This window comes from Thalassophryne amazonica, chromosome 13 (genome assembly GCF_902500255.1).
Source record: "Thalassophryne amazonica chromosome 13, fThaAma1.1, whole genome shotgun sequence".
Lineage (NCBI taxonomy): Eukaryota > Metazoa > Chordata > Actinopteri > Batrachoidiformes > Batrachoididae > Thalassophryne > Thalassophryne amazonica.
In genome coordinates, this window is record NC_047115.1 from 87588833 (window position 1) to 87616679 (window position 27847).

The 27847-nt window shown below is 41.2% G+C and overlaps 1 protein-coding gene across 1 annotated transcript in view; it reads left to right on the forward strand.

Annotated features, from left to right (window-relative positions):
- gbf1 (golgi brefeldin A resistant guanine nucleotide exchange factor 1) overlaps positions 1 to 27847 on the forward strand; it is a 580908-nt gene that overhangs the window by 346162 nt on the left and 206899 nt on the right. The window contains 2 exon segments of the mRNA XM_034185226.1: positions 13570 to 13738; positions 19664 to 19875. Coding sequence (XP_034041117.1) covers positions 13570 to 13738; positions 19664 to 19875 — 381 coding nt within the window.

The window sequence follows — 27847 nt, forward strand, 5'->3', positions numbered from 1 at the left end:
TCCACTTGTTTTAGATTATTACAATAAACATAAGTGATTATATACTAAGAATATTATTATAATTTGTAGTTCACACTAACATTCTGAAGCATTGAGCAATTTAGTAGTGTTCAATGATCAAGTATGATATCAAATAAAATATGATTTTCATGTCCATACCTGCATACTGCTTTGTTGTGTGTGACCTCTGAACGTCTGTGCTTTCTTCATGAAAAAGACTGTGGTTGCAATATCAAGCATGGATCTCTTCAGATGGGTAGGATACACGGTGCACTTCAGCTGGGAGGTTGGATTCCATGGAGTCGGCATGAGCTCTCACCCTGTGCATGTGTCTGTGATCCGGCTGATCCCCTACTGAACTGTTCCAAATCTCTGATGCTTGAGGCTGGATCTCTTGAAGTTTATTTGACAGGCCATTGAGCTTTTGAGAGATGATTTTGCATCAGTTTGTAATTGATATTTTACAGACCTGATGAAAACTGACCTTTTGTGATAGTTTTGGACAAAGACTTCATATGTGCCAAATCCTACTGAATTATACTGATCTTTAATGCCTCTGGGAGACCACTTCTCACAAAATAGGGGTGTGTGTGATATCAAATTGGGAAAAAAAATTACCAAAATTGGAACAACTTTAACTTTTGACCCCTGTACAAAATGACACTGACCTTTGTCACCATTCTTGCTGTTTTTATCCCATAACTCCATAGAATTCAGTCACAGATAGTCCAAACTATACCTTTTTGGAATCTTTATGATCAGGCAAATAATGTGGAATATCTTTCAATATGATTGGAGCATCTTTTAATTTTGACCTCTGTGTAATTCCTCAATTGACCCCTACCTGACCACCGATTGAAAGTCAAGTGGCCAATCGTTTTTTTCAAAAGAGGGGTGTCTAAGTAGTATTTCTGCCGAATTTGATGCTTTTATCACCATTTGCATGATTGTTTCACTTATCTGCTGCACTATATGTGAGTGGTAGCTTGTTTAAATGGCAGAGACCTTAAGAAGACGGGGCACAGGTTGTTTGTGAGAGGCAAAAATTCACTTTTATCTCAGTTGATTGTATATCCTGAAAGTTTACTAAAAGAGTTAATACAATCCAGGGTCGCTCCTTATTGGAATAGCAAGCGGTTCTAGCGTGATGTCAAAAACAGGGGAGGATAGGGGGGTCACCGTGCCTTACACCCGGCTGCAGGTTAAAAGGTTGTGACTTATCCAGGTTGGTGAGAATTGAAGAAATCGGTTTATAAATTTAGCACCAAAGCCAAATGGCGTCAAAGTCGCAAACATAAACGACCATTCAATTTGGTCGAACGCTTTTTGAGCATCAAGGGATATAATTACAGCTTGTTTCATCTTACCGTGGTGTGTGTACATGGTGTTTATCAGCAGACGAACATTACTAAATGAAAATCTTCCAGGAATAAAAACCCATCTGGTTAAGATGTATAATTTTAGAAATATGCCTGCCCACTTTTGTAGCCAGGACTTTAGTTTTTATTTTTTATTTTAGGATATTTTTGATCAAAATTTAGTGTAATTTGTCTATAGCTAGTTGGTTCAGTCTGATCTTTCCCCTTTTTTTAATAGCAGAGAAATATTGGCTTCATATAATGAGCTAGGAAGTCTCTTGTTTTCAAATGAATCCTTGACCATTCTTAACATGAGGGGTGCCATTTTCTCTTTAAATGTCCTATAGAATTCGCTGCAAAACCTATCTGGTCCAGCTGATTTTCCAGTGGGAGAGGCCTTAATTGCACCCAGGAGATCAGACAGTGTAATAGGACTGTTAATATCATCCCTCGAAGTGTTATCCAATTGCGGAATATTTAGATTAGTAAAAAAGTTTGTAAAACCTGCCTCAGTTTTTACCCTACTTGAATATACCGTATTTTCTGCACTATAAAGCTCACCTGATTATAAGGCACACCCTCAATTATGGGGTCCATTTCTGTACTTAACCCATACATAAGGCGCACCCCCGTCTTAGTGAAGATGTGTTCGCCGTCTGCCATCCCATCGCTTCCAAGCCGCTCGCAACTTCACTTTGAACGCTCTGTTTACACCAATGTCCAGCGGTTGGAGTTCTTTTGTTAGTCCTCCTAGAATGATGGCAAGATCCGAATTTGTTTTCTTGACTTGGTTTTTCACAGTAGCGGTGAGATGGGCGCTCATGGAGTCACAGATCAACAGCGACGGTGATGCATGGAAAAAACCATCCGGTCTTTTTACATACACTTCTCTCAGCCACTCACTCATTTTCTCCTCGTCCATCCAGCCCTTTTGATGGCCTTAGCAATGACTCCGGCTGGAAACTTTTCTTTTGGCAGCGTCTTCCTCTTAAAAATTACCATGGTCAGATACCATTACATTACCATGTAATGTTCTCTGATTGGTTTATCGCTGCCAGCATACGTAATGTACGTATTACGTCCCTGTGTCAGCGGGAAATGGTCCGACAGTCAAGGACAACATCATCGTCGTTTTTACAGATTTTGGAATTCAGTGCACACATAAGGCGCACCGGATTATATGACGCACAGCCGATTTTTGTGAAAATTTAAGGCTTTTAGGTGCTCCTTATGGTGCGGAAAATACGGTAGTTCTTTATAAAAGTCCCTGAAGCAGTTATTTATCTCCTCTGGTCGGGTCACTAAGTTGCCAGATTTATCTCTAATCTTGTGAATTGCTTGTTTGGCTTCTTCACCTCTTAGTTGACTTGCTAAGCGTTTTTCAGGTTTCTCATCCAATTCAAATTTTTTTTGTTTGAGTTATCATTAATAGGTGGCTTACACATTTATTGAGAACATTATTATACTCGTATTTCAACTTTAGCATCCTGTTGTAGTCGGACTGTAATAAGGAGGCTCTATAGGCCTCTTCGAATATTGGTAGCTGCTTTTCAAGCTCAACAAGTCACCGATTTTCGCGCTTCTTGGTGGATTCAGAAGAGATGCTATGACCCCTGACCACAACTTTAAATGTCTCCCATAACGTGGAGTCAGAAACCTCTCCATTGTCATTAAAGGACAGGAACTCATCAATACATTTGGTGATGTGCTCGACAAATGAGGGATCTTGTATGAGGAGAGGATTGAAACACCAGCCATATTTAGGCCTGGGTAGGGCACCCATCAATTCGAGCGAGGCAGGACCGTGATCTGAAATCAGAATGTTGTGATAAGAAGAGTTGATCACACAATGTAATAATTCAGAAGATATTAAAAAATAATCTATCCTTGAGTAAGACTTATGGACATGGGAGTAAAAGGAAAAAATCCTTGTCAGTTGGATGATGGAGCTGCCAGATGTCTATTCAGTTTCTTGCCTTAATTGTCATTCAGGGTTTGTACTGCAGCAATTTGAGGTGCAGGTTTGGTAGAAGCTCTGTCTAATAACGGGTTCAAGTAGCAGTTAAAATCACCACCAATTATAATATTTGCACAGGAGGGTGGTAGCATGTTAAAGACTTTCACAAAGAACTCTGGGTTGTCAGAGTTTGGAGCATAAATGTTAGGCATACTAATTGGTAAGGAATTTATATGATCAGAGATAGAAATAGGTGTCTGCCATAAGGTTCTGCTGTTGCAGATTCAAGGCAAAAATGGACATTTTTGCGGATAAGGATCACCACCCCTCTAGTCTTACGAGTAAAGGGGGCTTGATAGGCCTGAGAGATCCAGTTGGCTTTAAGTCTGTGCTGTTCCTTTACACTAACATGGTTTTCCTGCAGGAAAATTGCTTCTGCTTTCAGTGACCTTAAATGGGAGAAAACTCAACCCCTTTTGATCATATTTTTTGAGCTGAATCCAATTTTGCTGTTTGCCAAGCTGTACCTCCCACGTGGAACCCAGTAGGGGGCGCGTTTTTTTTTTTAATTGATGTTTTTCCATTATTTTGAGTATAAAACCTGTACATCTTCAAAAAGTAAAATTGCAGAAAGTTGCATTTATCCTTTAGCTAGATTAGAACCAAATTTGGCTTTAATTGGGTGAAAGAAACTCTCAAAACAGACCTTGAGGTAATGTACAAATTACCAATTTCGATGATAAAATAAAGATTGTAGTCAAAATTAATGGTCTCGGTGACTTTACTGGCCATCCCTTAATGACTACTTGTCAGAATACATCCCACACTGTCATCTGGAATAAATAAGTCACTAGACTGTATAGCCCAGGTCAAAATCACCAAAATGTGTACGGGAGGCATGAAGAGCCTCTGGCATTTCTGATTGGGCAAATAGACTTTTGGCAAAAGTTGGCAAGTGAACTTTTCTAAGAGTATTTTTTGTGCTGAATCCATCTTTGGTGTGTGCCAAGCTGTACCTCGTATGTACAAGTAATACAGCCCAAAATCTGGGACGACCAGGAAATTCAGGAAATTCCACATTTTACAGTTTTATATCATGTGTGACAACAATAATCAAGTGTAGTTGGTTATTTTTGGTGGGAATTAAGATACTGGATGTGACAATGATAACTGAAATTTAATTTCTCATTGTAGTCATTAAAATATCTTATGTCATTCCCATATTTCAAGCAGATGAATAGAATATCTAAAATTCCTGAGTCATTTATTTTGGAGCCACTAGCAGACTATTGTCCTCAGATTAAAGTAAATTACTTTCTCCCGTTATTTCCACACATCATTCGAATATTGTTCATCAGAATTAAAGACAAATGTGGGTATTCACTTCCACCATTGAGAATGTCTTAAAACTTTGGAGGAAGTTGAAGGTATTTAGTGACATTATAAAAAAAAAAAATGGGGGGGTCACTGCACTTTTTAAAAATTATGAGACTTTTTCTATTTACATGTTAAATGGGAAATTGTTAATATGTAGGTTTTTGACTACAAAAAGTGATATAAAAATAATTCTACAATTGATTTTTGGTCTATATTTGTACAATACTAAGATTACATCTTATACTATAAAATAAAGTGGAAAAAAGTGGAGGTCACCAGCAAAATGAAAATTTTAGAAGATTTTAAATGTAGTAAGATTGGAAACATAATGCAAACATAGCATAGTTTGTATTTAAGAACATAATGATTGTAATTTGATTATAATTTTGAATTAAGATATTTATTAAGTTTATAATAATTTTAAATATTAATAAAACTTTAAATGTATACATTTTATTATTAAATGTATACATTAATGTTATTATTATGATTGTTTTTTTTAACAAAATTAAAAGATCTCATCTGCGTTGTTCTGCAGCATGTAAGTGCAATTCATGTGATGCAGAATGTAGCAGTTACTGAATTGAATAAGAGCATTTTCCAGGGCATGATATAACATTCTGTTTAGTGTTGTGAAACTGTGGGTTTTAAATAGATTTTTATTTGGTGATGAGGTCATATTTGAGAATCTCGCTCACCATTGTTTACAGTTTTATGTTAATATGGTCAACCATTATCCTAGTTAATTATTTACTCTTCATCATTTACATGTCCATGTGGATATACAAGTAGTTTAAAGATTGTAGTTTCATCTAACTAAATGTTTCTTTTGGTTTATTTATGCTAAATATTTTCTATGAAAGATTGGTTGCATATATGGTATATTGCTGCCTCCAGCATGATGTTAATGTTCTTTTGTGTATGTACAAAATAAAAGGTCAGTGTTCACCAGGAATGTTGTAGGATACTGTATGTCTGATGTGTTTTAATTATGTTTGTTTCCTGTACCCAATAAATCTTATATCACAATATAAAGTTGTTTTTTTTTTTTAGCCAGAACTGAGATATCTGCTGTATAAATACAGTATTAGCCTATTAGGTGACAGTTCTGTTGAGATACACATAAGAGTTACAGCTTGGCAAAGTGCAAAAATTGATTCAGCAGAAAAAAATACCCTTAAAAAAGTCCACTTGCCAACTTTTCCTGAAAGTCTATTTGCCCACTCAGAAATGCCAGAGGCTCTTCATGCCTCCTGTACACATTTTGGTGATTCTGACCTGGGCTATACAGTCTAGTGATTTGTTTATTCCACATGACAATGTGGGATATATTCTGAGAAGTAGACATTAAGGCATGGCCAGAAAAGTCACTGAGACCATTAATTTTGGCTACAATCTTTATTATTATGGAAATTTGTAATTTGTACATTACCACAAGGTCTGTTTTTGAGAGTTTCTTTCATCCAATTAAAGCTACGTTTTTAACTAATCTAGCTAAGGGATATATGCAACTTTCTGCAATTTCACTTTTTGAAGATGTACAGGTTTTATACTCAAAAAAACGTAAATGTTTTACAAAAAGCGCCCCCTACTGGGTTCCACGTGGGAGGTACAGCTTGGCAAACAGCAAAAATGGATTCAGCACAAAAAATACATTTAGAAAAAGTTGTTTGCCAACTTTTACTCAAAAATGCCTGGGGGTGTCACTTTATCTTAAAATCAACCTAGACTAGTTCACAGCATCGAGTGTCTGCTCCAGCTTGTCAAATCTCTCATTAATACACTGAGGAAAATAAGTATTTGAACACCCTGCGATTTTGCAAGTTCTCCCACTTAGAAATCATGGAGGGGTCTGAAATTTTCATCTTAGGTGCATGTCCACTGTGAGAGACATAATCTAAAAACAAATCCGGAAATCACAATGTATAATTTTTTAAATAATTTATTTGTATGTTATTGCTGCAAATAAGTATTTTAACACCTACCAACCAGCAATAATTATGGCTCACACAGACCTGTTAATTTTTCTTTAAGTAGCCCTCTTATTCTGCACTCTTTACCTGTATTAATTGCACCAGTTTGAACTTGTTACCTGCATAAAACACACCTGTTCACACACTCAATCACACTCCGACCTGTCCACCATAGCCAAGACCAAAGAGCTGTCTGAGGACGCCAGGGACAAAACTGTAGACATGCACAAGGCTGGGATGGACTACAGGACAACAGGCAAGCAGCTTGGTAGAAGACAACAACTGTTATGATTATTTATTAGAAAGTGGAAGAAACACAAGATGACTGTCAATCTCCCTCGGTCTGGGATTCCATGCAAGATCTCACTTTGTGGGGTAAGGATGATTTTGAGAAAGCTCAGAACTACAGAGGAGGACCTGGTCAATGACCTGAAGAGAGCTGGGACCACAGTCACAAAGATTACATTAGTAACACATGATGCTGTCATGGTTTAAAATCCTGCAGGGCAGCAAGGTCCCCCTGCTCAAGCCAGCACATGTCCAGGCCCATTTGAAGTTCGCCAGTAACCACCTGGATGATCCAAGAGGCATGGAAGAAGGTCATGTGGTCAGATGAGGCCAGAATAGAGCTTTTTGGAATCAACTCCACTTACCATGTTTAGAGGATGAGAACAACCCTAAGAAAACCATCCCAACCGTGATGCATGGGGGTGGAAACATCATACTCTGGGGGTGCTCTTCTGCAAAGGGGACAGGACAACTGCACCGTATTTAAGGGAGGATGGATGTAGTCATGTACTGAGAGATTTTGACAAACAACCTCCTTCCCTCAGTAAGAGCATTGAAGATGGGCCATGGCTGGGTCTTCCAGCATGACAATGACCCCAAACACACAGCCAGGGCAACTAAGGAGGGGCTCCGTATGAACCATTTCAAGGTCCTGGAGTGGCCTGGCCAGTCTCCAGACCTGAACGTAATAGAAAATCTTTGGATGGAGCTGAAATGCCAAACCTCAAAGATTTGGAGAAGATCTGTATGGAGGAGTGGACCAAAATCCCTGCTGCAGTGTGTGAAAACCTGGTGAAAAACTATAGGAAACGTTTGACCTCTGTAAGTGCAAACAAAGGCTACTGTACTAAATATTAGCATTGATTTTCACAGGTGTTCAAATACTTATTTGTAGCAGTAACGTACAAATAAATTATTAAATAATCATACATTGTGATTTACGGATTGCTTTTTTTAGAATATGTCTCTCACAGTGGACATGCACCTAAGATGAAAATTTCAGATCCCTGCATGATTTCTAAGTGGGAGAACTTGCAAAATCGCAGGGTGTTGAAATACTTATTTTCCTCACTGTATGTTTTAGAAGATTCTCAGATACTTCTCCCAGATAGGTGGCAGGTCATTCATGTCGTTGCTTGTAACTTTGCTGGTAGCGAGGCCGCTAGCGCTGCTAGTGCTAGCATTAGCAGAGACAGTTCGACGTGACTCGGCGTTGTCAGGTTTATTAGGCATGTCGTCTCTTAGAGAAGGCTCGGGTGAGGCTCCAAAGAATTTGGGAGGTCAAGGGAGAATGAAAAAATTACTTTAGACTGCCAAAATACTAATTTTCAAGAGCACCGCGGAGGAGCTTCCAAAAAACTGGTCTACTCTGTGCACTGCTCAGTGGCCCCCACAGGCCTTCTTTAGCTTTGCATTCTCCCTCTCTACATGATGTTTCTTGTAGAAATATAATGTCGGAGTTCAAAGATTTTAAGTGTACAAAACTTTGCTGCATTTAACTGGGTTATGCATCCCCTTTTTATTCCAGTTCAAAAATCTGGAATATAAAGAGCGTTGCCCACATTCAGCGTATCAGACATCATTTACCATAAAACAGAATAGTATATAAGAAACAATATTTCCCGTCGGTGACCCAGAAAAAGAAAAATGAAAATAGTAGCCTCAAAAAGACATGCTGATCTACTAATTCTCTAGAGGTCACACTCCTTATCACTTGTATAACAAAGCCAATAACCATACATAAACCCAATATGCCCCAACCAGGGTGAACAATTTTCGTGTCTATGTTGCTTCACAAAAGACTTGAAATATTTAATTTTGTGCTCCCCCCCCCCCCCCCCCCAAACATCTAATAATCTGGACTACCAAATATATTTTTCAGTGACCCCATATGGCCTTAATGTTTTTACAGAAAAAAAGTTTGTAGATTTTTTTTTTTTTGGAAACTAACGACTTTTAAATAAAATTAGGTGCATATAAATGAGCATTAGCTAACAGGTTGTTTGTTTGTTTTAGGTTTAATGTCATAATAATTGAATAATTAATTAACTCATAATATATTTGTGTCATTATTATTTTTTTAATGTTAGATTTGTGTTTTCATATAGACACCCATGGGGCAACGTCACATCCGTCAATAATGCGGCTGCAACATATAAGGCCCGCCAGCAACGGCTCCTTCGCCGGCATCCAACGAGGGGGGAAAGCCCCGTGCAGCAATGTCCAGCTGCCCGCAGGAGTCCACAGACTAGCAAATAATAAATAAATAAATAAAGGCCACCTTTCTTGTCCCACATTAAAGGAAGAAAAAGAGCAGAGAGTGGAAATTTTCACTCTGTGTTTTAAAACTATCGACATTAGCAGTTACCCGCTAACTCCTGTTAGCAATCTGCATCTCAGACAAGGTTCATGTCCTAAGGCTTTAGATTCTTCCGGATAAAGTCAGTTGCTACAGATGGGTCCTCGAATTGTTTTTCTTGGCTTGTCGACAGGGTGATGCAAAGAACCGCGGGGAAGACGATCCAAAATTTGATCCCCTGGCTGTTCCGCAGGAGCTGCTTAGCCTCCGTAAACACTGCTCTCCTCTTTTCCACCATGGCAGTGTAATCAGGGAAGATACTTACTTTTTTGCCGTGGAGGGTCAGTGAGGTTGTGCGGGCGCTTTGCAGAACACCATCTCTCTCTCCTGAAAATAGTGAAATTTCACCACCATAACTCCTGTGGGTTCTTCTTTGTTGGGTGGCGCTGCAGGTCGCGGTGGGCCCAGTCCAAAGTCGGCGCAAAGTCGAGGCCCAGCAGGTCCTGCAGTATCTTAGCCATAGCCTCTGTAGGTCGCTGGCCTCCGCTGGTCTCAATTCCCTCCTTTATCCCGATAATGCGTGCATTGCATCGGCACTGCTGTCCTTCCAAGTCGTCCAGCTTTAGCTGTAGCGTAGCAACCTCCGACTTCAGCTGGCCAACATCTCCCTCCATATTCGTTGTCTTATCCGAGTACATGTTCAGTCCATTTTCCAGATCTTTCACGCAAGTTTCTTGTTTCACCATATCATCCCATATAGAATCTATTTTGGCATTTAAATCACGCATGCACGAGTCTATATGAGACAGTATCTTACTCTCACTTCTTGCGATAGCTGCCATCACTTCAGATAAGTCCTTCAGATAGTAGAGCCTGGGGCTTTAGTGGCCTGGTCTTTATCTGATTTATTTTTGCTCATAGCATCTTCTGATCTGTTGTGAATGGCGTGCAAATTTAAGAACCAAAAGTTTTGATGGGTCCGTATCCTGTGAGTTGGTCAGCTTTCTTTGGGGTTGACTGAAAAAACTAAAATATTTGTTAAAAAGTTTGCCCTGGTCAGGAGCTCTGCCAAAACATGACTACATGTTATCGCTCCTGCTTCAGGGACTTTTACCAACAGCTACATACATCAAGAGCAAAAGGTAACATCTCAGACAGGTTGGGACGTTTGGATCTCCCTAAATTGAGTGACGCAGCATGTGAGACATTAAATGCTGTGAAAAAAATCCTTTCCTAATGGTAAATGTGCTGGCCCAGATGGCTTTGGCATAGACTTGTATAAAAACATGCAAAGAAGTTAGCGCCCCTCGTGTTGAGGATTTTCACCCACTCTTGTGAATCTTGTGAAATTTCCAAGCATTTTATATGAGGCCAGTATCTCTCTAATATTAAAAGCGGGTAGAGACAAGACAGACCCTGCATCTTATAGACCAATTGCATTGCTGAAATCTGACATGTAAATTTTAACAAAACTTTTAGCAAATAGATTGAATGAACACATCACTTCTGTTATCCATGCTGACTGAACTGGCTTTATTCCTTATAGATTTACCTTTTTCAGTGTCAGAAGGTTAATAAATCTACTGTACCACAACTATGGCAAGGATCAAAAGGTCACTGCCCTCTGCTTAGACGCAGAGAAAGAGTCTAAGGCGATCAGTTGGATGTGGAAGGAGTTGGAGGAATTTCGATTCAGCCCCCCATTTGTTTCATGGATTAAGTTAATATATGCCCACATGTCGTCCTCTATTCTGACGAATCAAGAAAAGTCAGCTCCATTCTCTCTGCAGAAGAAAGAGCTGAGACTGCAGACTGATGAGAACGTTGTTTGGGAGGAGAGCCTCAGCAGAATTTGCGCCTGTTCCATTAATGCTAAACACCAGTTAGTTCAGTTTAAATTAATCCGCAGGTTAGAGTACTCAAACGTTAAATAGAATTCATCCTTCTGTCTCTCCCTTGTTTAATTGTTGCAGGTCTGCAGAGGGATCTGTAGATCACCTTTTTTGGACCTACCCAAAATTGCATAATTTCTGGTGTGAAATATTCAAGTGGCTTTCTGAAATGTATGATTGTGTGTTTAGTTCTGACCCAGAGATGGCGTTGTTTGGATATTCTTTGTCCTTACAAAACTGCAGCGCCTCGGTGCAGAGCACTATCACGTATGGAATGGTCATCACTCAAAGACTGATTTTAAGACTCTGGAAATCGGACACTGTGCCTCAGTTCAAGGCTTGACTAATGGAACTAAGTAGTTTATTGCATATGGAAAAAAATCTGATTAGGGATGGGTATTGATAAGATTTTATCTATCGATGCCATTATCGATTCCTTATCGTTTCCCTTATCAATACCTCTTGTGAATTTTGTACTAAAAGTAGACTTTACAGGTTTTCTGTGTATTTCATTGAGTCTTAAAGTAAATAAATATGAAATTGGTCACTGTATCCTTGATGTCTGGACATAAATAAAAATAAACAAAACAGTGTTTTGCTTTGAAGTTATTAATTCAGACTGGATTCTATCATTCTAACTTGACTCGGCAGAGAGCCGCGCAGCATTTTGAGCTGTGTGAACAGAACGGAGGACGATTCTCGTTTCTTTCTCGCAACAAGACATGAGTCCCAGTTAGTAACTTTAATCCGCACAAAAGTGACTCACGATTGACATATTCAGGGATGAAAGTGGTGAAAAACAAAAAAAAAAGCTGAAACACAAAATTACCCCCCAACACCACCTGCACGAAAATGTTTGAATTCTACAAGCTCTGAAAAGCAAGCTGGGACTATTTTCTGTTTGTTAAAAAATTGTTAAAAATTGTTAAAAAAACAATATTTTTTTATTGCTGTAAGCAGTTGTGGGCAGAGTACACAAAATCGATATTTAAGTAAACTTCAAAAGTACTACCATTTTTAAAAAGAAAGTGAAAATTCATATTTGAACAAACTACTAAGTAAAAAAGTGCCTAGTTAATAAATTGCTCAATGTAAAATTAACTCTTTTTTCCCCTATCTTATAAAAATACTAAAGGCATGGGGTGCTGAGCCCCCCACCAGCACCTCGTTTCCTCGTCTCCGTGTAAGTGTGGGCTCATGTACCTTGGCTGACTCTGGTTTAGACTATTATCACTTCAACAAGATAAAACATTTATGTGCACCTCATCATGATGCATGTCCATGTGTGCACTGTTTGTGCTGCACCAAAGCACTTCATAGTTGTCAGAATAATTAAAACAGAAATGTGCGTTGTGATGTTAGCCGAACGTAGTTGCACTGCTGACATGACAGGCTTAAAGTGCAAAAAACCTCATACACGTGACACCTGCTCTCTGCTTGTGCACGAGTATTTCCATGGTGATTGTAATTGGATTCAGCGGAGCTGAGCACTATGTGCTTCAATGCCACAAAGCATATGCAGTTTAAAAGAAAACAACAGTGGGAATGATTGCAGGTGATGACAAATATAAATAACCCCCATGAGATTCTGCAAATAATCTATATGGCTCTTTATCAGCCTTTCATACAACAGAATGTCAGCATTCTTTCATTGAGTCTTCAGTTGAAAGCAGAGATGACAAACACACCATCGTGTCATTTATTGTTTTCTTTTTTTCCCTTAATAAAACCTGGTCAGGCTTGTTGTTCGTTCACACAGCGCACCTCGTCATCTGCAGGTGTAATGAAGCCTTATGGCAAATGTACTTCACTTAAACAGTTTAGTGGCTCCAAAAAAAAAGAAACATGAGTAAAAACACACTTTGATAAAAGGAACTTGGAAAATGCTTGTTCCTCTTCCTGCATTAGTTTGAGTGCACTGGTAGGAATGTTTGAGTTGATAGATGGAACATACAGTACAAAGCCAAGCTGAATGGTACGTTCCAGCTTTCAGCAAGCGAAAACATTGTCTCCATGCATGAATGGAAAACATCCAGGGAAAAAATCGCGATAGAAACTTGTTCAATTCTTTACCTGACATCACTTCTATAGCCACTAATGATTTCTCCGCAAACAATGAAGCTTCTGGATTTCATTTCCTCATATCATTGAAGCATTTTTACCCAAAGCTAATGAGTTGTTCAGTGGAGTGGAAAGTGTTGTTTACTGATGATTTGTTGCCATACCACAGACATAGTACTTATAAATCCAGTGTTTAGATGGAAATCCCTTCCTGTGTGTACCTATTGTTCCTGTCTTTGTGCATTAAAGTGTTTTTTGATCACTTGCTTGATGTTTTGGGAGCTCCTCTACCTCTTTCTAATAAACGACCTTAAGGTGTCTAACTTTCTTGGTATTTTTTGTTTTCTGTTTATGTTACATCTAGTGTGAGTTCAGACAAGGTGAAGCTGTTCAATCGGCCTCAGTGGAGTCGATACCTGAGGTTCTGGAGGACAAAGACTCAGTTTCAGAGCACTCAGACAGTACCTCTGTCCATGAAATGGATTATGTCAACCCCCGTGGAGTTCGTTTCACACAGTCTACTCAAAGAGATGGTAAGTCTTCAGAGGGTTAGTGTTTGACCTCACCAGGTTCGCTGTTGTCTCTGGTCCCTTGTACAAACTTGGCAAAGATAGAAAAACACTCAGAAGACATACAGTACCTGATATATATTTTCCTGGCTCTTCCCACTTATGCAAATCCCACCCAAAATGTAACTCTTTAAATGATTTACACATACTTGCATGAAGTTCCATTATATTTCAGAGTTCACTGCAGGCTAAGGAAAGACACTTAAAGAATAGTTATGGCAGGTTCAGTGATATCTGTCCAGTGCTATGGCATTTATACATATGCTTTAGCACGAGGCAGGTATCACTGAAAGAATGTCTACATAGACAGGTTCTTTCATTACAGTCAGGTTTCCACATACCCCAACATACAAAAAAACATAAAATGGAACGCCATGAAATTAGGTGTCTGTAGTGGTCCCAAAATGCCTCTAAAATACTCACAACTTGTGAGCTTCATAGGGCTTTGCCATTTTCGTATTTTTTTTTTCTTTGCCCGTTCTCATCCCTGCATAGAATCCAATGGATGTCGACATCGTTTGACCTTCACTTTGGAGACCAAGCATTCAACACAGTCTAAACTATTCCATTTATTAATCCTATTGGTTCAATCAATAATTTGCACCACTTTCTTTTTTACTTTAACTTTTTGACTCCTGTACAAACTGAAATTGACCTTTGTCATAATTATTTAATTTTTTAACACGTAACTCCATAACATTTAGTCATAGATAGTCAAGCTATACTTTTTTTGGAATCTTTTTGATCAGACAAATACAAATAATGAATGTTTGACTTCAATGGTACGAATATTTCATGAGGTGAAAGCTGGAATGTTCCATTTAACTAGGCAAGGTAGAGGTGAGTGGTATGATCCAGCTTTCACCAAATTAAATATTCGTTCCATTAAAATAATGTAAAACCATCCGTTATTTGTTTTATATAATGGCTAAAATAGATCCTTGTCATTTGATATTTTATTATACAAATAATGAATGTTTATGAGTTCAGTGGTACGAATATTTCATGAGGTGAAAGCTGGAACATACCATTCAACGAGGCGAAGCAGAGTTGAATGGTATGTTTCAGCTTTCACCGAATTAAATATTCGTTCCATTGAAAGAATGTAAAATCATTCATTATTTGTTTTATATAATGGCTAAAATAGATCCTTGTCATTTATTTTATTAATTTATAAACAGAAAAGGGACTTACATTTTGGTGTTTCACTGCTGCTAAAGTCCAAATTGTGACGTGTAGTCCAGTGATGCTGTGCACTGACTTCAGACTTGCCTAAAAAAAGACTTTGTGTAGTTCCTCAGTCCAGCCAAATACCACATCAGCCTTTCATGAGAACAGCTCTACATGTATCCAGGCGACTTACAGCGGAGTGGATTTTGTGTGTGTGTGTGTGTGTTACAAGACTTAGCATCATCAGTTAGCTCAATCAAATCATCGTGTCGTTATCCCCCACCCGCGAGCACACACACACACACACACACACATAACCAGGTTGGCGCTTGTGTGTGCATGTACTACCAAAAAAAGACTGTACAGCAAAAAAAAAAAAAAAAAAAAAAAAATCACATCAGAAATTAGTCCAGCTTTTCATTCTAACTTCCTGCCAACAGCCTCCAGACAGCACAGTGGACTTGTTTTGCATGTGCGCGCACGTGTGTGTGTGTGTGTGTGTGTGTGTGTGTGTGTGTGTGTGTGTGTGTGTGTGTGTGTGTGTGTGTGTGTGTGTGTGCGCGCAGAGTGCAGTGGTACCAAATGGAACCAAATCTGCACTCTAAATGGAACCAAACTGCACTCTAAATGCAATGCAACACAAATGGGAGGATTTAATCCATGCCATGTGACATACAAAGTACCAATTAAATGACAAGGATCCACTCAGCCGTTATATAATAATTTATAAACAACAGAAAAGGGACTTACATTTTGGTGTTCATTACTGGTGCTTTGATGTCAACAGTCCAACAGGAATTTTAAATAGGAATCCAAAATTGTTCCCAGTGTACTTGGAAAAACAGTTAGATAGTTGAAAAATAATTCTGACAATGTAGTCTGTGATGCCGTGCATTGACTTTCACAAAAAAGGCTTCACTCCAGCAAAAAATCATGTCAGAAAATAGTACAGCTCTTCATCCTAACTTATCCTCTTCACCCTAACAGCTCTTCATGCCTCCAGAAACGTTACAACATAGTGGATTTGTTTTTTGTTTTTTGTTTTTGGGGGGGGGGGGGGGTTCGTGTAAGTGTGTGTGTTATAAGAATTAGCACCTGCGGATCCAAGGAATTCCACAGATTTCATTATGGGGGAGTGGGGGGGGGGGTGTTACCCCCAATCTCAATTCTCTTTTGTACCCCTTCCCCTTGGCCCTACTCCTACTCCTATGCCTACCCCTTTAAAACAAGGGGTAAGGTGAAGGGGTATGCCTCTAGCACTATGAATTGAGACACCCCTCCACCTTAGGGGTGAAAAAAACTGCCCGTGTCAAACTGTTGTCTTCACTGTTTGTTAACATGGCAACCGAAATGGAATTTGTTGCAGTAGCCTGTTTGCTCTTTTTATTTTCTCGCCTTTCTGCGCAAATGCAAAGAAATAGAAAAAGTCGCAGATTTCTTCAATACATCGCAATCATTTCATGTTAATTAATTTAATTAATTCCTAATTTATATTTGATAGTATTAATAGTTAAGTAATTGGTAATTTAATTTAATAATACTAATAATAATTAATCAATAATAGCAATAATTAATATTGTTTAATAATTAGTTGATTGATTAGTAATTAATTAATTAATTTAATTAATTAATTAGTAATTAAATAAATAAACACTTAAAATATATCAGTCTTTGTGCAATGAATGTATGCATTATACAAGTTTCACTTTTTGAATGGAATAACTGAAATAAATCAACTTTTTCATGATATTCTAATTATATGACCAGCACCTGTATGTATGTTATGGGCTGCATCTAGTTCTGTTAACCTTATATATCTTTTTCAAATTCTCCCATTTTTTTGCATCCATCCCTTTTTCCTTTAGAAATTTCCTTGACAAATAATAGCAGTTTATTAGGACGTCAGGTTATGAGTTACACATATACATGTATTTTCCAACTTATTCCCATTGATGAAACTTTACTGCATTTTCTGCCTGAAAGCTTATTAGGAGACGAGCTTGCTCAGGGCTCCCTGTTTGTTTACAAAATACACACTGGTTGGCTGCTATGGTGACACTGTGTGCCTGCTCCAAAACGCTGTTCTTTAAGCTAAAAGTAGCATGTGGACATCGTATACTTTGAGAGCCATCAAGTTTTTAAAAGAAGAATTTTGCGGCATGTCTGTGTCACAGAGCGACATCGGACAGAGGGAAGATGATGAGAAGGACAGTGTGAAAAAGTTTAATAAGGACAAGACTCCGTGGAATTCGAGCTGGCTTGAATTTAAAGTCGTTATCATGAACACTTCCGAAAGAAAAAAAACATCTGTGCCGTGAGGAAACATGGTAAGATTTTTTTTGTCCCTGGAAAATAAACATTGTGCTGTTCAAACAGGATTTCAGACAAGTTTATGTGACTTTTTTCTTAATGTAACCTTTCTTTCATTGGACAAAAGACGTTGTGGCTTTGAATGGATTTACAGTAATTTACACAAGAATATAAGTTGACTTTTTTACTATAAGGTATGTTATTGATATTTTACCATGGCTTTCAAAATATTCTACAAGCTTTAGCTGTTTTAAAATACTTTAACAGTCTTTTCAGTCTTCAAGAATTTCATGTCGTTTAATTGTTCTGAGTTAATGAATAATTTGGTTTACAATTAAAAGGAAAATCATTCCAGGTCCTACTTCCACATCATATTCTGTTATTTCAACATTATCACTGACAGTCCAAATGAAAGGTTGAGTCTAGGATCATTTAAATATGCACTTCTTTTGAGATTTTTTTCTTTCAAGAGATGCTGAAAATGTATCATTAGATACAAACTTAATTTGGTTTCTGGGGCCCCACAGGCCCTAGTCTTGGCCCCTGCCGGCAAATTTTTCTCAGATTTCACTTTTCATTTCACAGCACTACTGTACATAATGTGGTATAGTTTTCAACATGATTGGAGCATTTTAAAATTTTGACTCTTATGTAATTCCTCAATTGACCCCTACCTGGCTGCTTATTGAAAATTCAAGTGGCCAGTCGTCTTTTTTTTTTTTGTTTTTGTTTTTTTTTTCCTTGTATCACCATTTTTTTTCTTGTATTTTGTTCTTGTATCACCATCTCAAGGATTGTTTCAGTCACCTGCTACACGACTGGGAACCTTCCACACTGAATCTATGCACACTAACCACGTGGCCAAAAAAAAAGAAACCCTAAGAAATCACATATACAAGTGTTCATAGCCTTTCCCATGAAGTTCAAAATTGAGCTCAGGTGCAGCTGTAGAAACATTGTGAGATGTTTCTACAGCTTAATTGGAGCCCACCTGGGGAAAATTCAGTTGAATGGACATGATCTGGAAAGACACACACCTGTCTACATATAACCTCCCACAGTTGACAGTGTATGTCAGAGCAAAAACCAAGCATGAAGTCAAAGGAAATGTCTGTAGACCTCCAAGACAAGATTGTCTTGAGACACAAATCTGAGGAAGGGTACAGAAACATTTATGCTGCTTTGAAGGTCCCAATGAGCACAGTGGCCGCCATCATCCATAAATGGATTAAATTTGGATCCACAAGGACTCTTCCTAGAGCTGGACGCCTGTCTAAACTGAGCAATTGGGGAGAAGGGCCTTAGTCAGGGAGGTGACCAAGAACAGAAAGGTCACTCTGTCAGAGCTCCTGCATTCCTCTGTGGAGAGAGGAGAACCTTCCCGAAGGACAACCAACTCTGCAGCAATCTACCAATCAAAGGCCTGTATGGTAGAGTGGCCAGAAGGAAGTCACTCCTTAGTTAAAGGTACATGGCAGCTCGCCTGGAGTTTGCCAAAAGGCACCTGAAGGACTCTCAGACCATGAGAAACAAAATTTTCTGGTCTGATGACACAGAGATTGAACTCGTGTGAATGCCAGGCGTCATGTTTGGACCACCAGGCACCATCCCTACAGTGAAGCATGGTGGTGGCAGCTTCATGCTTTGGGGATGTTTTTCAGTGGCAGGAACTGGGAGACTAGTTAGGATTGAGGGAAAGATGAATGCAGCAATGTACAGAGACGTCCTGGATGAAAACCTGCTCCAAAGCACTCTTGACCTCAGACTGGGGCGACTGTTCATCAGTCAGCAGGACAATGACCCTAAGCACACAGCCAAGATATCAAAGGAGTGGCTTCAGCACAACTCTATGAATGTCCTTGAGTGGCCCAGCCAGAGCACAGACCTGAATCTGATTGGACATCTCTGGAGAGATCTGAAAATGGCTGTGCACCAACGCTTCCCATCCAACCTGATGGAGCTTGAGAGGTGCTGCAAAGAGGAATGGGCAAAACTGCCCAAAGATAGGTGCACCAAGGTTGTGGCATCATATTCAAAAAGACTGGAGACTGAAATTGCTGCCAAAGGTGCATCAGCAAAGTACTGAGCAGAAGGTTTGAATCCTTATGTACATGTGATTTATGAGTTTTTTATTTTTAATAAATTTGCATATATATATATATATATATATATATATATATATATATTGCCATTATGGGCTGTTGTGAGTAGAATCTTGAGGGGACAAAATCAGTTTACTTCATTTTGGAATAAGGCTGTAACATAACAAAATGTGGAAAAAGTGAAGTGATGTGAATACTTTCAGGATGCACTGTATTTTTACATGAAGTGTTTTTGTTAGTGCATTACTATTTAGACATTTTACAGTTATGTTTAATCTCTGCTTCCATTTTCTTCCTATTCCTCTAGGAGCGTCCCTCATTCCGTATGGACTTCCGTGTCTAAGGGAACTTTTTCGCTTCCTTATCTCACTGACCAACCCCCATGACCGCCACAACACTGACACCATGATGTTCATGGGTCTCCAGCTGCTAACCGTAGCTTTGGAATCGGCATACATTGCTAACAACCAGTCTTTACTAGGTCTGGTAAAAGATGAGCTTTGCAGACATCTCTTCCAGGTATGTGAGCATAAATTTGCATTAGAGATACATAATGTTGGAGTTTTGCTGATATTCAATCAATCAATCAATCAATCAATCAATTTTTTTTATATAGCGCCAAATCACAACAAACAGTTGCCCCAAGGCGCTTTATATTGTAAGGCAAGGCCATACAATAATTATGTAAAACCCCAACGGTCAAAACGACCCCCTGTGAGCAAGCACTTGGCTACAGTGGGAAGGAAAAACTCCCTTTTAACAGGAAGAAACCTCCAGCAGAACCAGGCTCAGGGAGGGGCAGTCTTCTGCTGGGACTGGTTGGGGCTGAGGGAGAGAACCAGGAAAAAGACATGCTGTGGAGGGGAGCAGAGATCGATCACTAATGATTAAATGCAGAGTGGTGCATACAGAGCAAAAAGAGAAAGAAACAGTGCATCATGGGAACCCCCCAGCAGTCTACGTCTATAGCAGCATAACTAAGGGATGGTTCAGGGTCACCTGATCCAGCCCTAACTATAAGCTTTAGCAAAAAGGAAAGTTTTAAGCCTAATCTTAAAAGTAGAGAGGGTGTCTGTCTCCCTGATCTGAATTGGGAGCTGGTTCCACAGGAGAGGAGCCTGAAAGCTGAAGGCTCTGCCTCCCATTCTACTCTTACAAACCCTAGGAACTACAAGTAAGCCTGCAGTCTGAGAGCGAAGCGCTCTATTGGGGTGATATGGTACTACGAGGTCCCTAAGATAAGATGGGACCTGATTATTCAAAACCTTATAAGTAAGAAGAAGAATTTTAAATTCTATTCTAGAATTAACAGGAAGCCAATGAAGAGAGGCCAATATGGGTGAGATATGCTCTCTCCTTCCAGTCCCCGTCAGTACTCTAGCTGCAGCATTTTGAATTAACTGAAGGCTTTTTAGGGAACTTTTAGGACAACCTGATAATAATGAATTACAATAGTCCAGCCTAGAGGAAATAAATGCATGAATTAGTTTTTCAGCATCACTCTGAGACAAGACCTTTCTAATTTTAGAGATATTGCGTAAATGCAAAAAAAACAGTCCTACATATTTGTTTAATATGCGCTTTGAATGACATATCCTGATCAAAAATGACTCCAAGATTTCTCACAGTATTACTAGAGGTCAGGGTAATGCCATCCAGAGTAAGGATCTGGTTAGACACCATGTTTCTAAGATTTGTGGGGCCAAGTACAATAACTTCAGTTTTATCTGAGTTTAAAAGCAGGAAATTAGAGGTCATCCATGTCTTTGTCTGTAAGACAATCCTGCAGTTTAGCTAATTGGTGTGTGTCCTCTGGCTTCATGGATAGATAAAGCTGGGTATCATCTGCGTAACAATGAAAATTTAAGCAATACCGTCTAATAATACTGCCTAAGGGAAGCATATATAAAGTGAATAAAATTGGTCCTAGCACAGAACCTTGTGGAACTCCATAATTAACTTTAGTCTGTGAAGAAGATTCCCCATTTACATGAACAAATTGTAATCTATTAGACAAATATGATTCAAACCACCGCAGCGCAGTGCCTTTAATACCTATGGCATTTTGAAACTAATTGTTGTCGCCATTTGACATTTGCTGTTTGTTATGCTTATGTATGCTAATGGTCAAGGATGAATGCTGCGAAAATAGAAAGTTGATAGGACTAATCTTTTTGGAGAAATTAGTAATTTTAGCTAACCAATAAACAATGGATGTTATGCTGCAATGCACCATGGGAGCTTTAGATTTTGGGGGTTTCAGTGTTGTTATTGTTGTTCATATTAGTTTAACAGTGTTGTTAGTGTTATTGATTTATTGTGATTTTGTATTTTGTAGCTTTAGTCACTTAAGTTATGTTGCCGTTACCATGAGTGAGTTCAGTCTCGTGTTGCTGACACCATGAGTGAAACATCTATTGTGTTTTATCTCCACCCTGTTGTGTGTATCAAATTCAGTGGTGGGCACATTTCCGCTAATTAGCGAAGCTAACTTATTCGTTAACGAATTAGCTTTTCAGCTAACTTTGAAAACCATCAGTGGACCAATTAGCTTCAGCTGAATTTAGTTCTGCTAACTTTCAGTCCTCTAACATTTTTTTTTTCTGTCGTAGTGAGTAAAGCTTAAAAAATGTTTGTAAACCCTAAAATCATACATATTAGTTCCTATCTGTTGTGTGTTTTGCAACAGTCAGGCCGCTATGAGGTACTCAGCCTTACCCTAGCAGAAGGGGGTGGGCTGGCGTCCGACTGCCGCAAAGAAGTGTCATTTACTTTTTACACACAACAATACAGACGGTGGCAAAAGACATGAAACAAACGCAAGGCACTTTTCACTCATGGTCACAACATAACTCTTCACCAAACTAACTACACTACTTGAACTAGAAAAACACAGCAAATCTATCACACTGAAAACACTGCTAAACCAACATGTACTACCATAACAATAATAAAAAAAACAACCCCAAACCCCATAATGCATTGCAGCAGTAGCTCAACAATTCAGGAATGGCTCACCCGTGTTGCGTTCAATGTCACTGGTAAAATTTACACCTCATCATGAGCTTTTCCACTGTTGTATCATGAGATGAACCAAATGTCCACAACATCTAAGTTTCAGCTGAACTTTACTGAATGCTTGAGTGTGGCATGTTACACACACATGACTGCACCACTTGACAAGCACAGTGAGGGCACTGCCTCTGCTGCTCTGATGAACTCCTTCCTCCTCTTGCATGCCCTCCTGACAGCATGGCATGATAGGCCACCTAGTGGACCCGCAAAGTAGCTCATCACCTTAATCTTCACATGGTTAATCACAGTAGTTTTCCAGGTAAGTATTGATAATTAAATACAAATAAATGTCAGGATATCATACCCACCAAAGAAAACCCACGTAAGTTTTGTCTTTACATAAAAATACAGCAATAAGTGCCTTTTCACTTAAAAAAAAAAAAAAAAAAAAAGTAAAGATTTGCATGTATACACTGTACTTAAAGCAGACACACTGTTGATTGCTGCTGCAATGCATTACGGGAGTTCGGGGTTTGGGTTGTTTTTTAAATAATTGTTATTGTAGTACATGCTGGTTTAGCAGTGTTGTTATTCTAGTTCCAGTGTTGTTATTCTAGTTCAAGTAGTGTAGTTCGTTTAGTGAAGTTATGTTGTGACCATTAGTGAAAGGTGCCTTGCGTTTGATGTCTTCTGCCACCGTCTGTGTTGCTGTGTGTGAAAATTAAATGACACTTCTTTGCAGCAGCCAGCAGGGTGCATAAAGATAAAAGCTCTAACTCGTTCTTCTGTAGGGATAAACTGTCTTCTTTTGATAAAGATGATGACAGTGTTTGGGGTTTACACACACACTCATCTTCAACTGCTTAGTCCAATTAAGGGTCACGGGGGGCTGGAGCCAATCCCAGCAGTCATAGAGCGCAAGGCGGTGTACACCCAGGACTGGATGCCAGTCTGTCACAAGGCCACAAACAAACACATTCACACTGACAAGCACAACTACGAACAATTTAAAGATTCCTGTCCATCTTACCCACGTCTTTGGATGTGGGAGGAAACTGGAGCACCCGGAGGAAACCCACGCAAACACGGGGAAAACATGCAAACTCCACCCAGAAAGGCCACAGGTGGGAATTGAACCCATGACCTTCTCTCTGTGAAGCAACAGTGCTAGTGTTTGGGGTTAAATTTTATTTATTTATTTTTCGTGCGTTCATTTTGGGTTTGTGATTGCTTTTGAATTTATTCAAAAGCCCCTGCAGTGCTTAAACTCGAAACTTTATCAATATTCTGTTGGGAAAGTGAAGTACACGGACCCACGACAGGGGGCGTAAATGAACGGCCAATAGGAAGTCCGAATAAATAACAATTTATTCTGCAAATGTGCACAACAACCAAATATGCTTTTAGTCTATCAATCAATCTACACAAAAGATGACGCGTGGGCAGGCCCGAGGGTAGGAGACGCCTATCCAGAGAAGAGACCCACGAGGTTCCACCGCCAACGGAGACCTGCAATACACCGGAGCCGCCAAGTCCTGAGTCCCCAGGTGGCCACCGCTTCCAGCTGTCGGATCTGGTACTGCTGGCAGGAACAGACACAGGTTATAGGTGGGTGTGTGTACACCCAGCAACAGTCAGCAAACAGTTCAGTTCCTCTCCTGAGGGAAAACTCCACCACTCCCAGAAAACAGGAACACTGAAAACGTGCAGTACCAACAGTATACTTAGAGATAAGTGAAGTGAGGAGTGGAAACGCCAACTCTTTCCAACTTACACAAACCCAGCTCCAAGCTGCGAGTATATGAAAGGTTACAACTGCAAAAATCAGTAGCAATTAATGTGCGAACGGCACAAAGCGGCTGAGTAGGTTACCTGACGGGTAAGCTGATAACTCGGCAGGATTCTGATGATTCTCCCAGGTTTTTATGGTGGTGAATGATGACGGTGATGACTGACAGCTGTCAGTGTCGGCGCACCTGGAGGTCCTGTGAGGCGGCTGCGCCCTCTGGTGCCTGAAACCTGACAACAGGCAGGGCGCCTCTGGTGGTGAGCCAGCAGTACCTCCTCTTCAGGCATCCCACACAACAGGACCCCCCCCCCCCCCCCCCCCCCAACGGGCGCCTCCTGGCGCCTGACCAGGCTTGTTGGGGTGTCGTTGGTAGAAGTTGGCCAGGAGGGCCGGATCCAGGATGAAGCTCCTCTTCACCCAGGAGCGCTCTTCGGGTCTGTACCCCTCCCAATCCACCAAATACTGGAACCCTCGAGCCCTCCGGCGAACATCAAGGAGCCTTCTCACCGTCCATGCAGGCTCACCGTCGATGATGCGGGCAGGAGGCGGCGCTGGTCCGGGGGTGCAGAGGTCGGATGTGTGGCAGGGCTTGATCCTGGAGACATGAAATACCGAATGCATCCGCAGTGAAGCTGGGAGTTTAAGCTTCACTGCGGCTGTACTGATTATTTTGAGGATGGGAAATGGTCTGATAAATCTGTCTGTCAACTTTGGTGAGTCCGTGTGCAGAGGAATGTTCTTTGTGGATAGCCAGACCACCTGCCCGGGCTGGTAAGCGGGGGCCGGGGTGCGTCGGCGATCTGCATGGCCCTTCGCCCTCGTCCGGGCTGTCAGAAGGGCAGAGCGGGCTGTTTGCCACACCCGACGGCACCTTCTGAGATGGGCCTGGACCGAGAGGACCTCGACCTCTCCCTCCACAGCTGGAAACAATGGGGGCTGGTACCCCAAGCACGCTTCAAAGGGGGAGAGGCCGGTCGCCGATGAGACGTGGCTGTTGTGGGCGTACTCGATCCATGCCAGATGTTGACTCCAGGCCGTTGGGTACGCGGAGGTCACACATCTTAGGGCCTGTTCCAGATCTTGATTAGCCCGCTCTGCTTGTCCATTAGTTTGGGGGTGGTACCCGGACGAGAGGCTCACGGTGGCCCCCAGTTCCCTACAGAAACTCCTCCAGACTTGCGAGGAGAACTGGGGACCATGGTCGGAGATGATGTTCATGGGGATACCATGCAGACGCACGACGTGGTGGACCAGGAGGTCTGCAGTCTCTCTGGTTGGTGAACAGCCTTGCTCCTGGCACAGGTGGTGCAGGCCCGGATATACATCGGCTTCCATGGATGCCCACCAGAATCGCTGCCGGTCCACTGCCATGGTTCTTCGCACCCCTGGATGGCAGGAGAGCTTAGAACCGTGACAGAAGTCCAGGACCGCAGCTCTTGCTTGGTGGGACGTACAGTCTGTTCGATGGGCCACCACTGGGGTCCGGGTGACACGTCAGGGCCTCCCTGACGATGTTTTCCACATCCCACGTGAAGGTGGCGACGATAGTGGACTCCAGGATGATGGTGTCAGGTGGATCCGACAGCTCTGTTCTGACCTCCTCTTCATGCACCCGGGACAGTGCGTCAGACCGTTGGTTTTTGGTCCCGGGGCGGTATGTTATCCGGAAGTCAAAGCGTCCAAAGAACAGTGACCAACGGGCTTGCCTGGGGTTCAGACGCTTAGCGGTCCGGATGTACTCCAGGTTCCGATGGTCAATGAAAACCGTGAATGGAACCACAGCTCCCTCCAACAAGTGTCTCCACTCCTCCAGGGCCTCTTTCACCGCCAGGAGCTCCCGATTGCCGACATCATAGTTCCGTTCTGCTGGGGTCAACCTGCGGGAAAAATAGGCACAAGGGTGGAGGACCTTATCGGACTCCCCGCTCTGGGACAGCACGGCTCCTATCCCTGAGTCAGAGGCATCCACTTCAACAACAAACTGGCGGCTAGGATCGGGCTGCACCAGAACTGGCGCAGTCGAGAACCGGCGTTTCAACTCCCTAAACGCGGCTTCGCACCGATCCGACCAGGTGAAGGGGACTTTTGGGGAGGTCAGGGCTGTCAAGGGACCAACCACCTGACTGTAGCCCTTGATGAACCTCCTATAGAAATTCGCGAAGCCGAGGAACTGTTGCAGCTTCCTACGGCTTGCCGGTGGGGGCCAATCTCTCACCGCCGCAACCTTGGCCGGATCGGGTGCGACGGAGTTGGAGGAGATGATGAACCCCAGGAAGGACAAAGAAGTGCGGTGGAACTCAAACGTCTCGCCCTTCACAAACAGCCGGTTCTCCAACAACCGCTGCAGGACCTGATGTACATGCTTCACATGGGTCTCAGGATCCGGGGAGAAGATGAGGATATCGTCCAGGTATACGAAGACGAACTGATGCAGGAAGTCCCGCAAGACATCATTTACCAAAGCTTGGAGTGTCGCGGGGGCATAATTGAGGCCGAACAGCATGACCAGGTACTCAAAGTGACCTAACAGGGTGTTAAATGCCGTCTTCCATTGGTCTCCCTTCCAGATCCGAACCCGGTGATATGCATTCCTAAGATCCAGTTTCGTGAACATTTTGGCTCCATGCAGGGGCGTGAACACTGAATCCAACAGAGGCAAGAGCAGTACCTCCTCTTCGGGCGGCCCACACAACATATTCAACAGTGTACCAATTCAATTCTAAAAGTTAGTGGTTAGCTGTAACATCTGCTAATTTTTTTAGAGATTTATCGGTTTACTGTTATAAAAGTTAACTTTTCAGTTACCAGATTAGCGGTTATTAAAGCTAACTTTTCGGTTAGCTCTGCCCACCACTGCTCAAATTAGACGCACCTGCATGCGGTAAAGACAAACAGCTGTGTGTGTGCATGCATACATGCATATGTGCGTGCGTGCAACTTCGATCAGGGACACACGGAGCACAGTTGACATTTGCTGTTTGGTTTGCTTATGTACACAACAAAAATATAAACATAACACTTTTGATTTTGCTCCCATTTTGTATGAGATGAACTCAAAGATCTAAAACTTTTTCCACATATACAATATCACCATTTCCCTCAAATATTGTTCACAAACCAGTCTAAATCTGTGATAGTGAGCACTTCTTTGCTGAGATAATCCATCCCACCTCACAGGTGTGCCATATCAAGATGCTGATTAGACACCATGATTAGTGCACAGGTGTGCCTTAGACTGCCCACAATAAAAGGCCACTCTGAAAGGTGCAGTTTTATCACACAGCACAATGCCTCAGATGTTGCAAGATTTGAGGGAGCGTGCAATTGGCATGCTGACAGCAGGAATGTCAACCAGAGCTGTTGCTCGTGTATTGAATGTTCATTTCTCTACCATAAGCCGTCTCCAAAGGCGTTTCAGAGAATTTGGCAGTACATCCAACCAGCCTCACAACTGCAGACCACGTGTAACCACACCAGCCCAGGATCTCCACATCCAGCATGTTCACCTCCAAGATCGCCTGAGACCAGCCACTCGGACAGCTGCTGAAACAATCGGGTTGCATAACCAAAGAATTTCTGCACAAACTGTCAGAAACCGTCTCAGGGAAGCTCATCTGCATGCTCGTCGTCCTCATCAGGGTCTCGACCTGACTCCAGTTCGTCGTCGTAACCGACTTGACTGGGCAA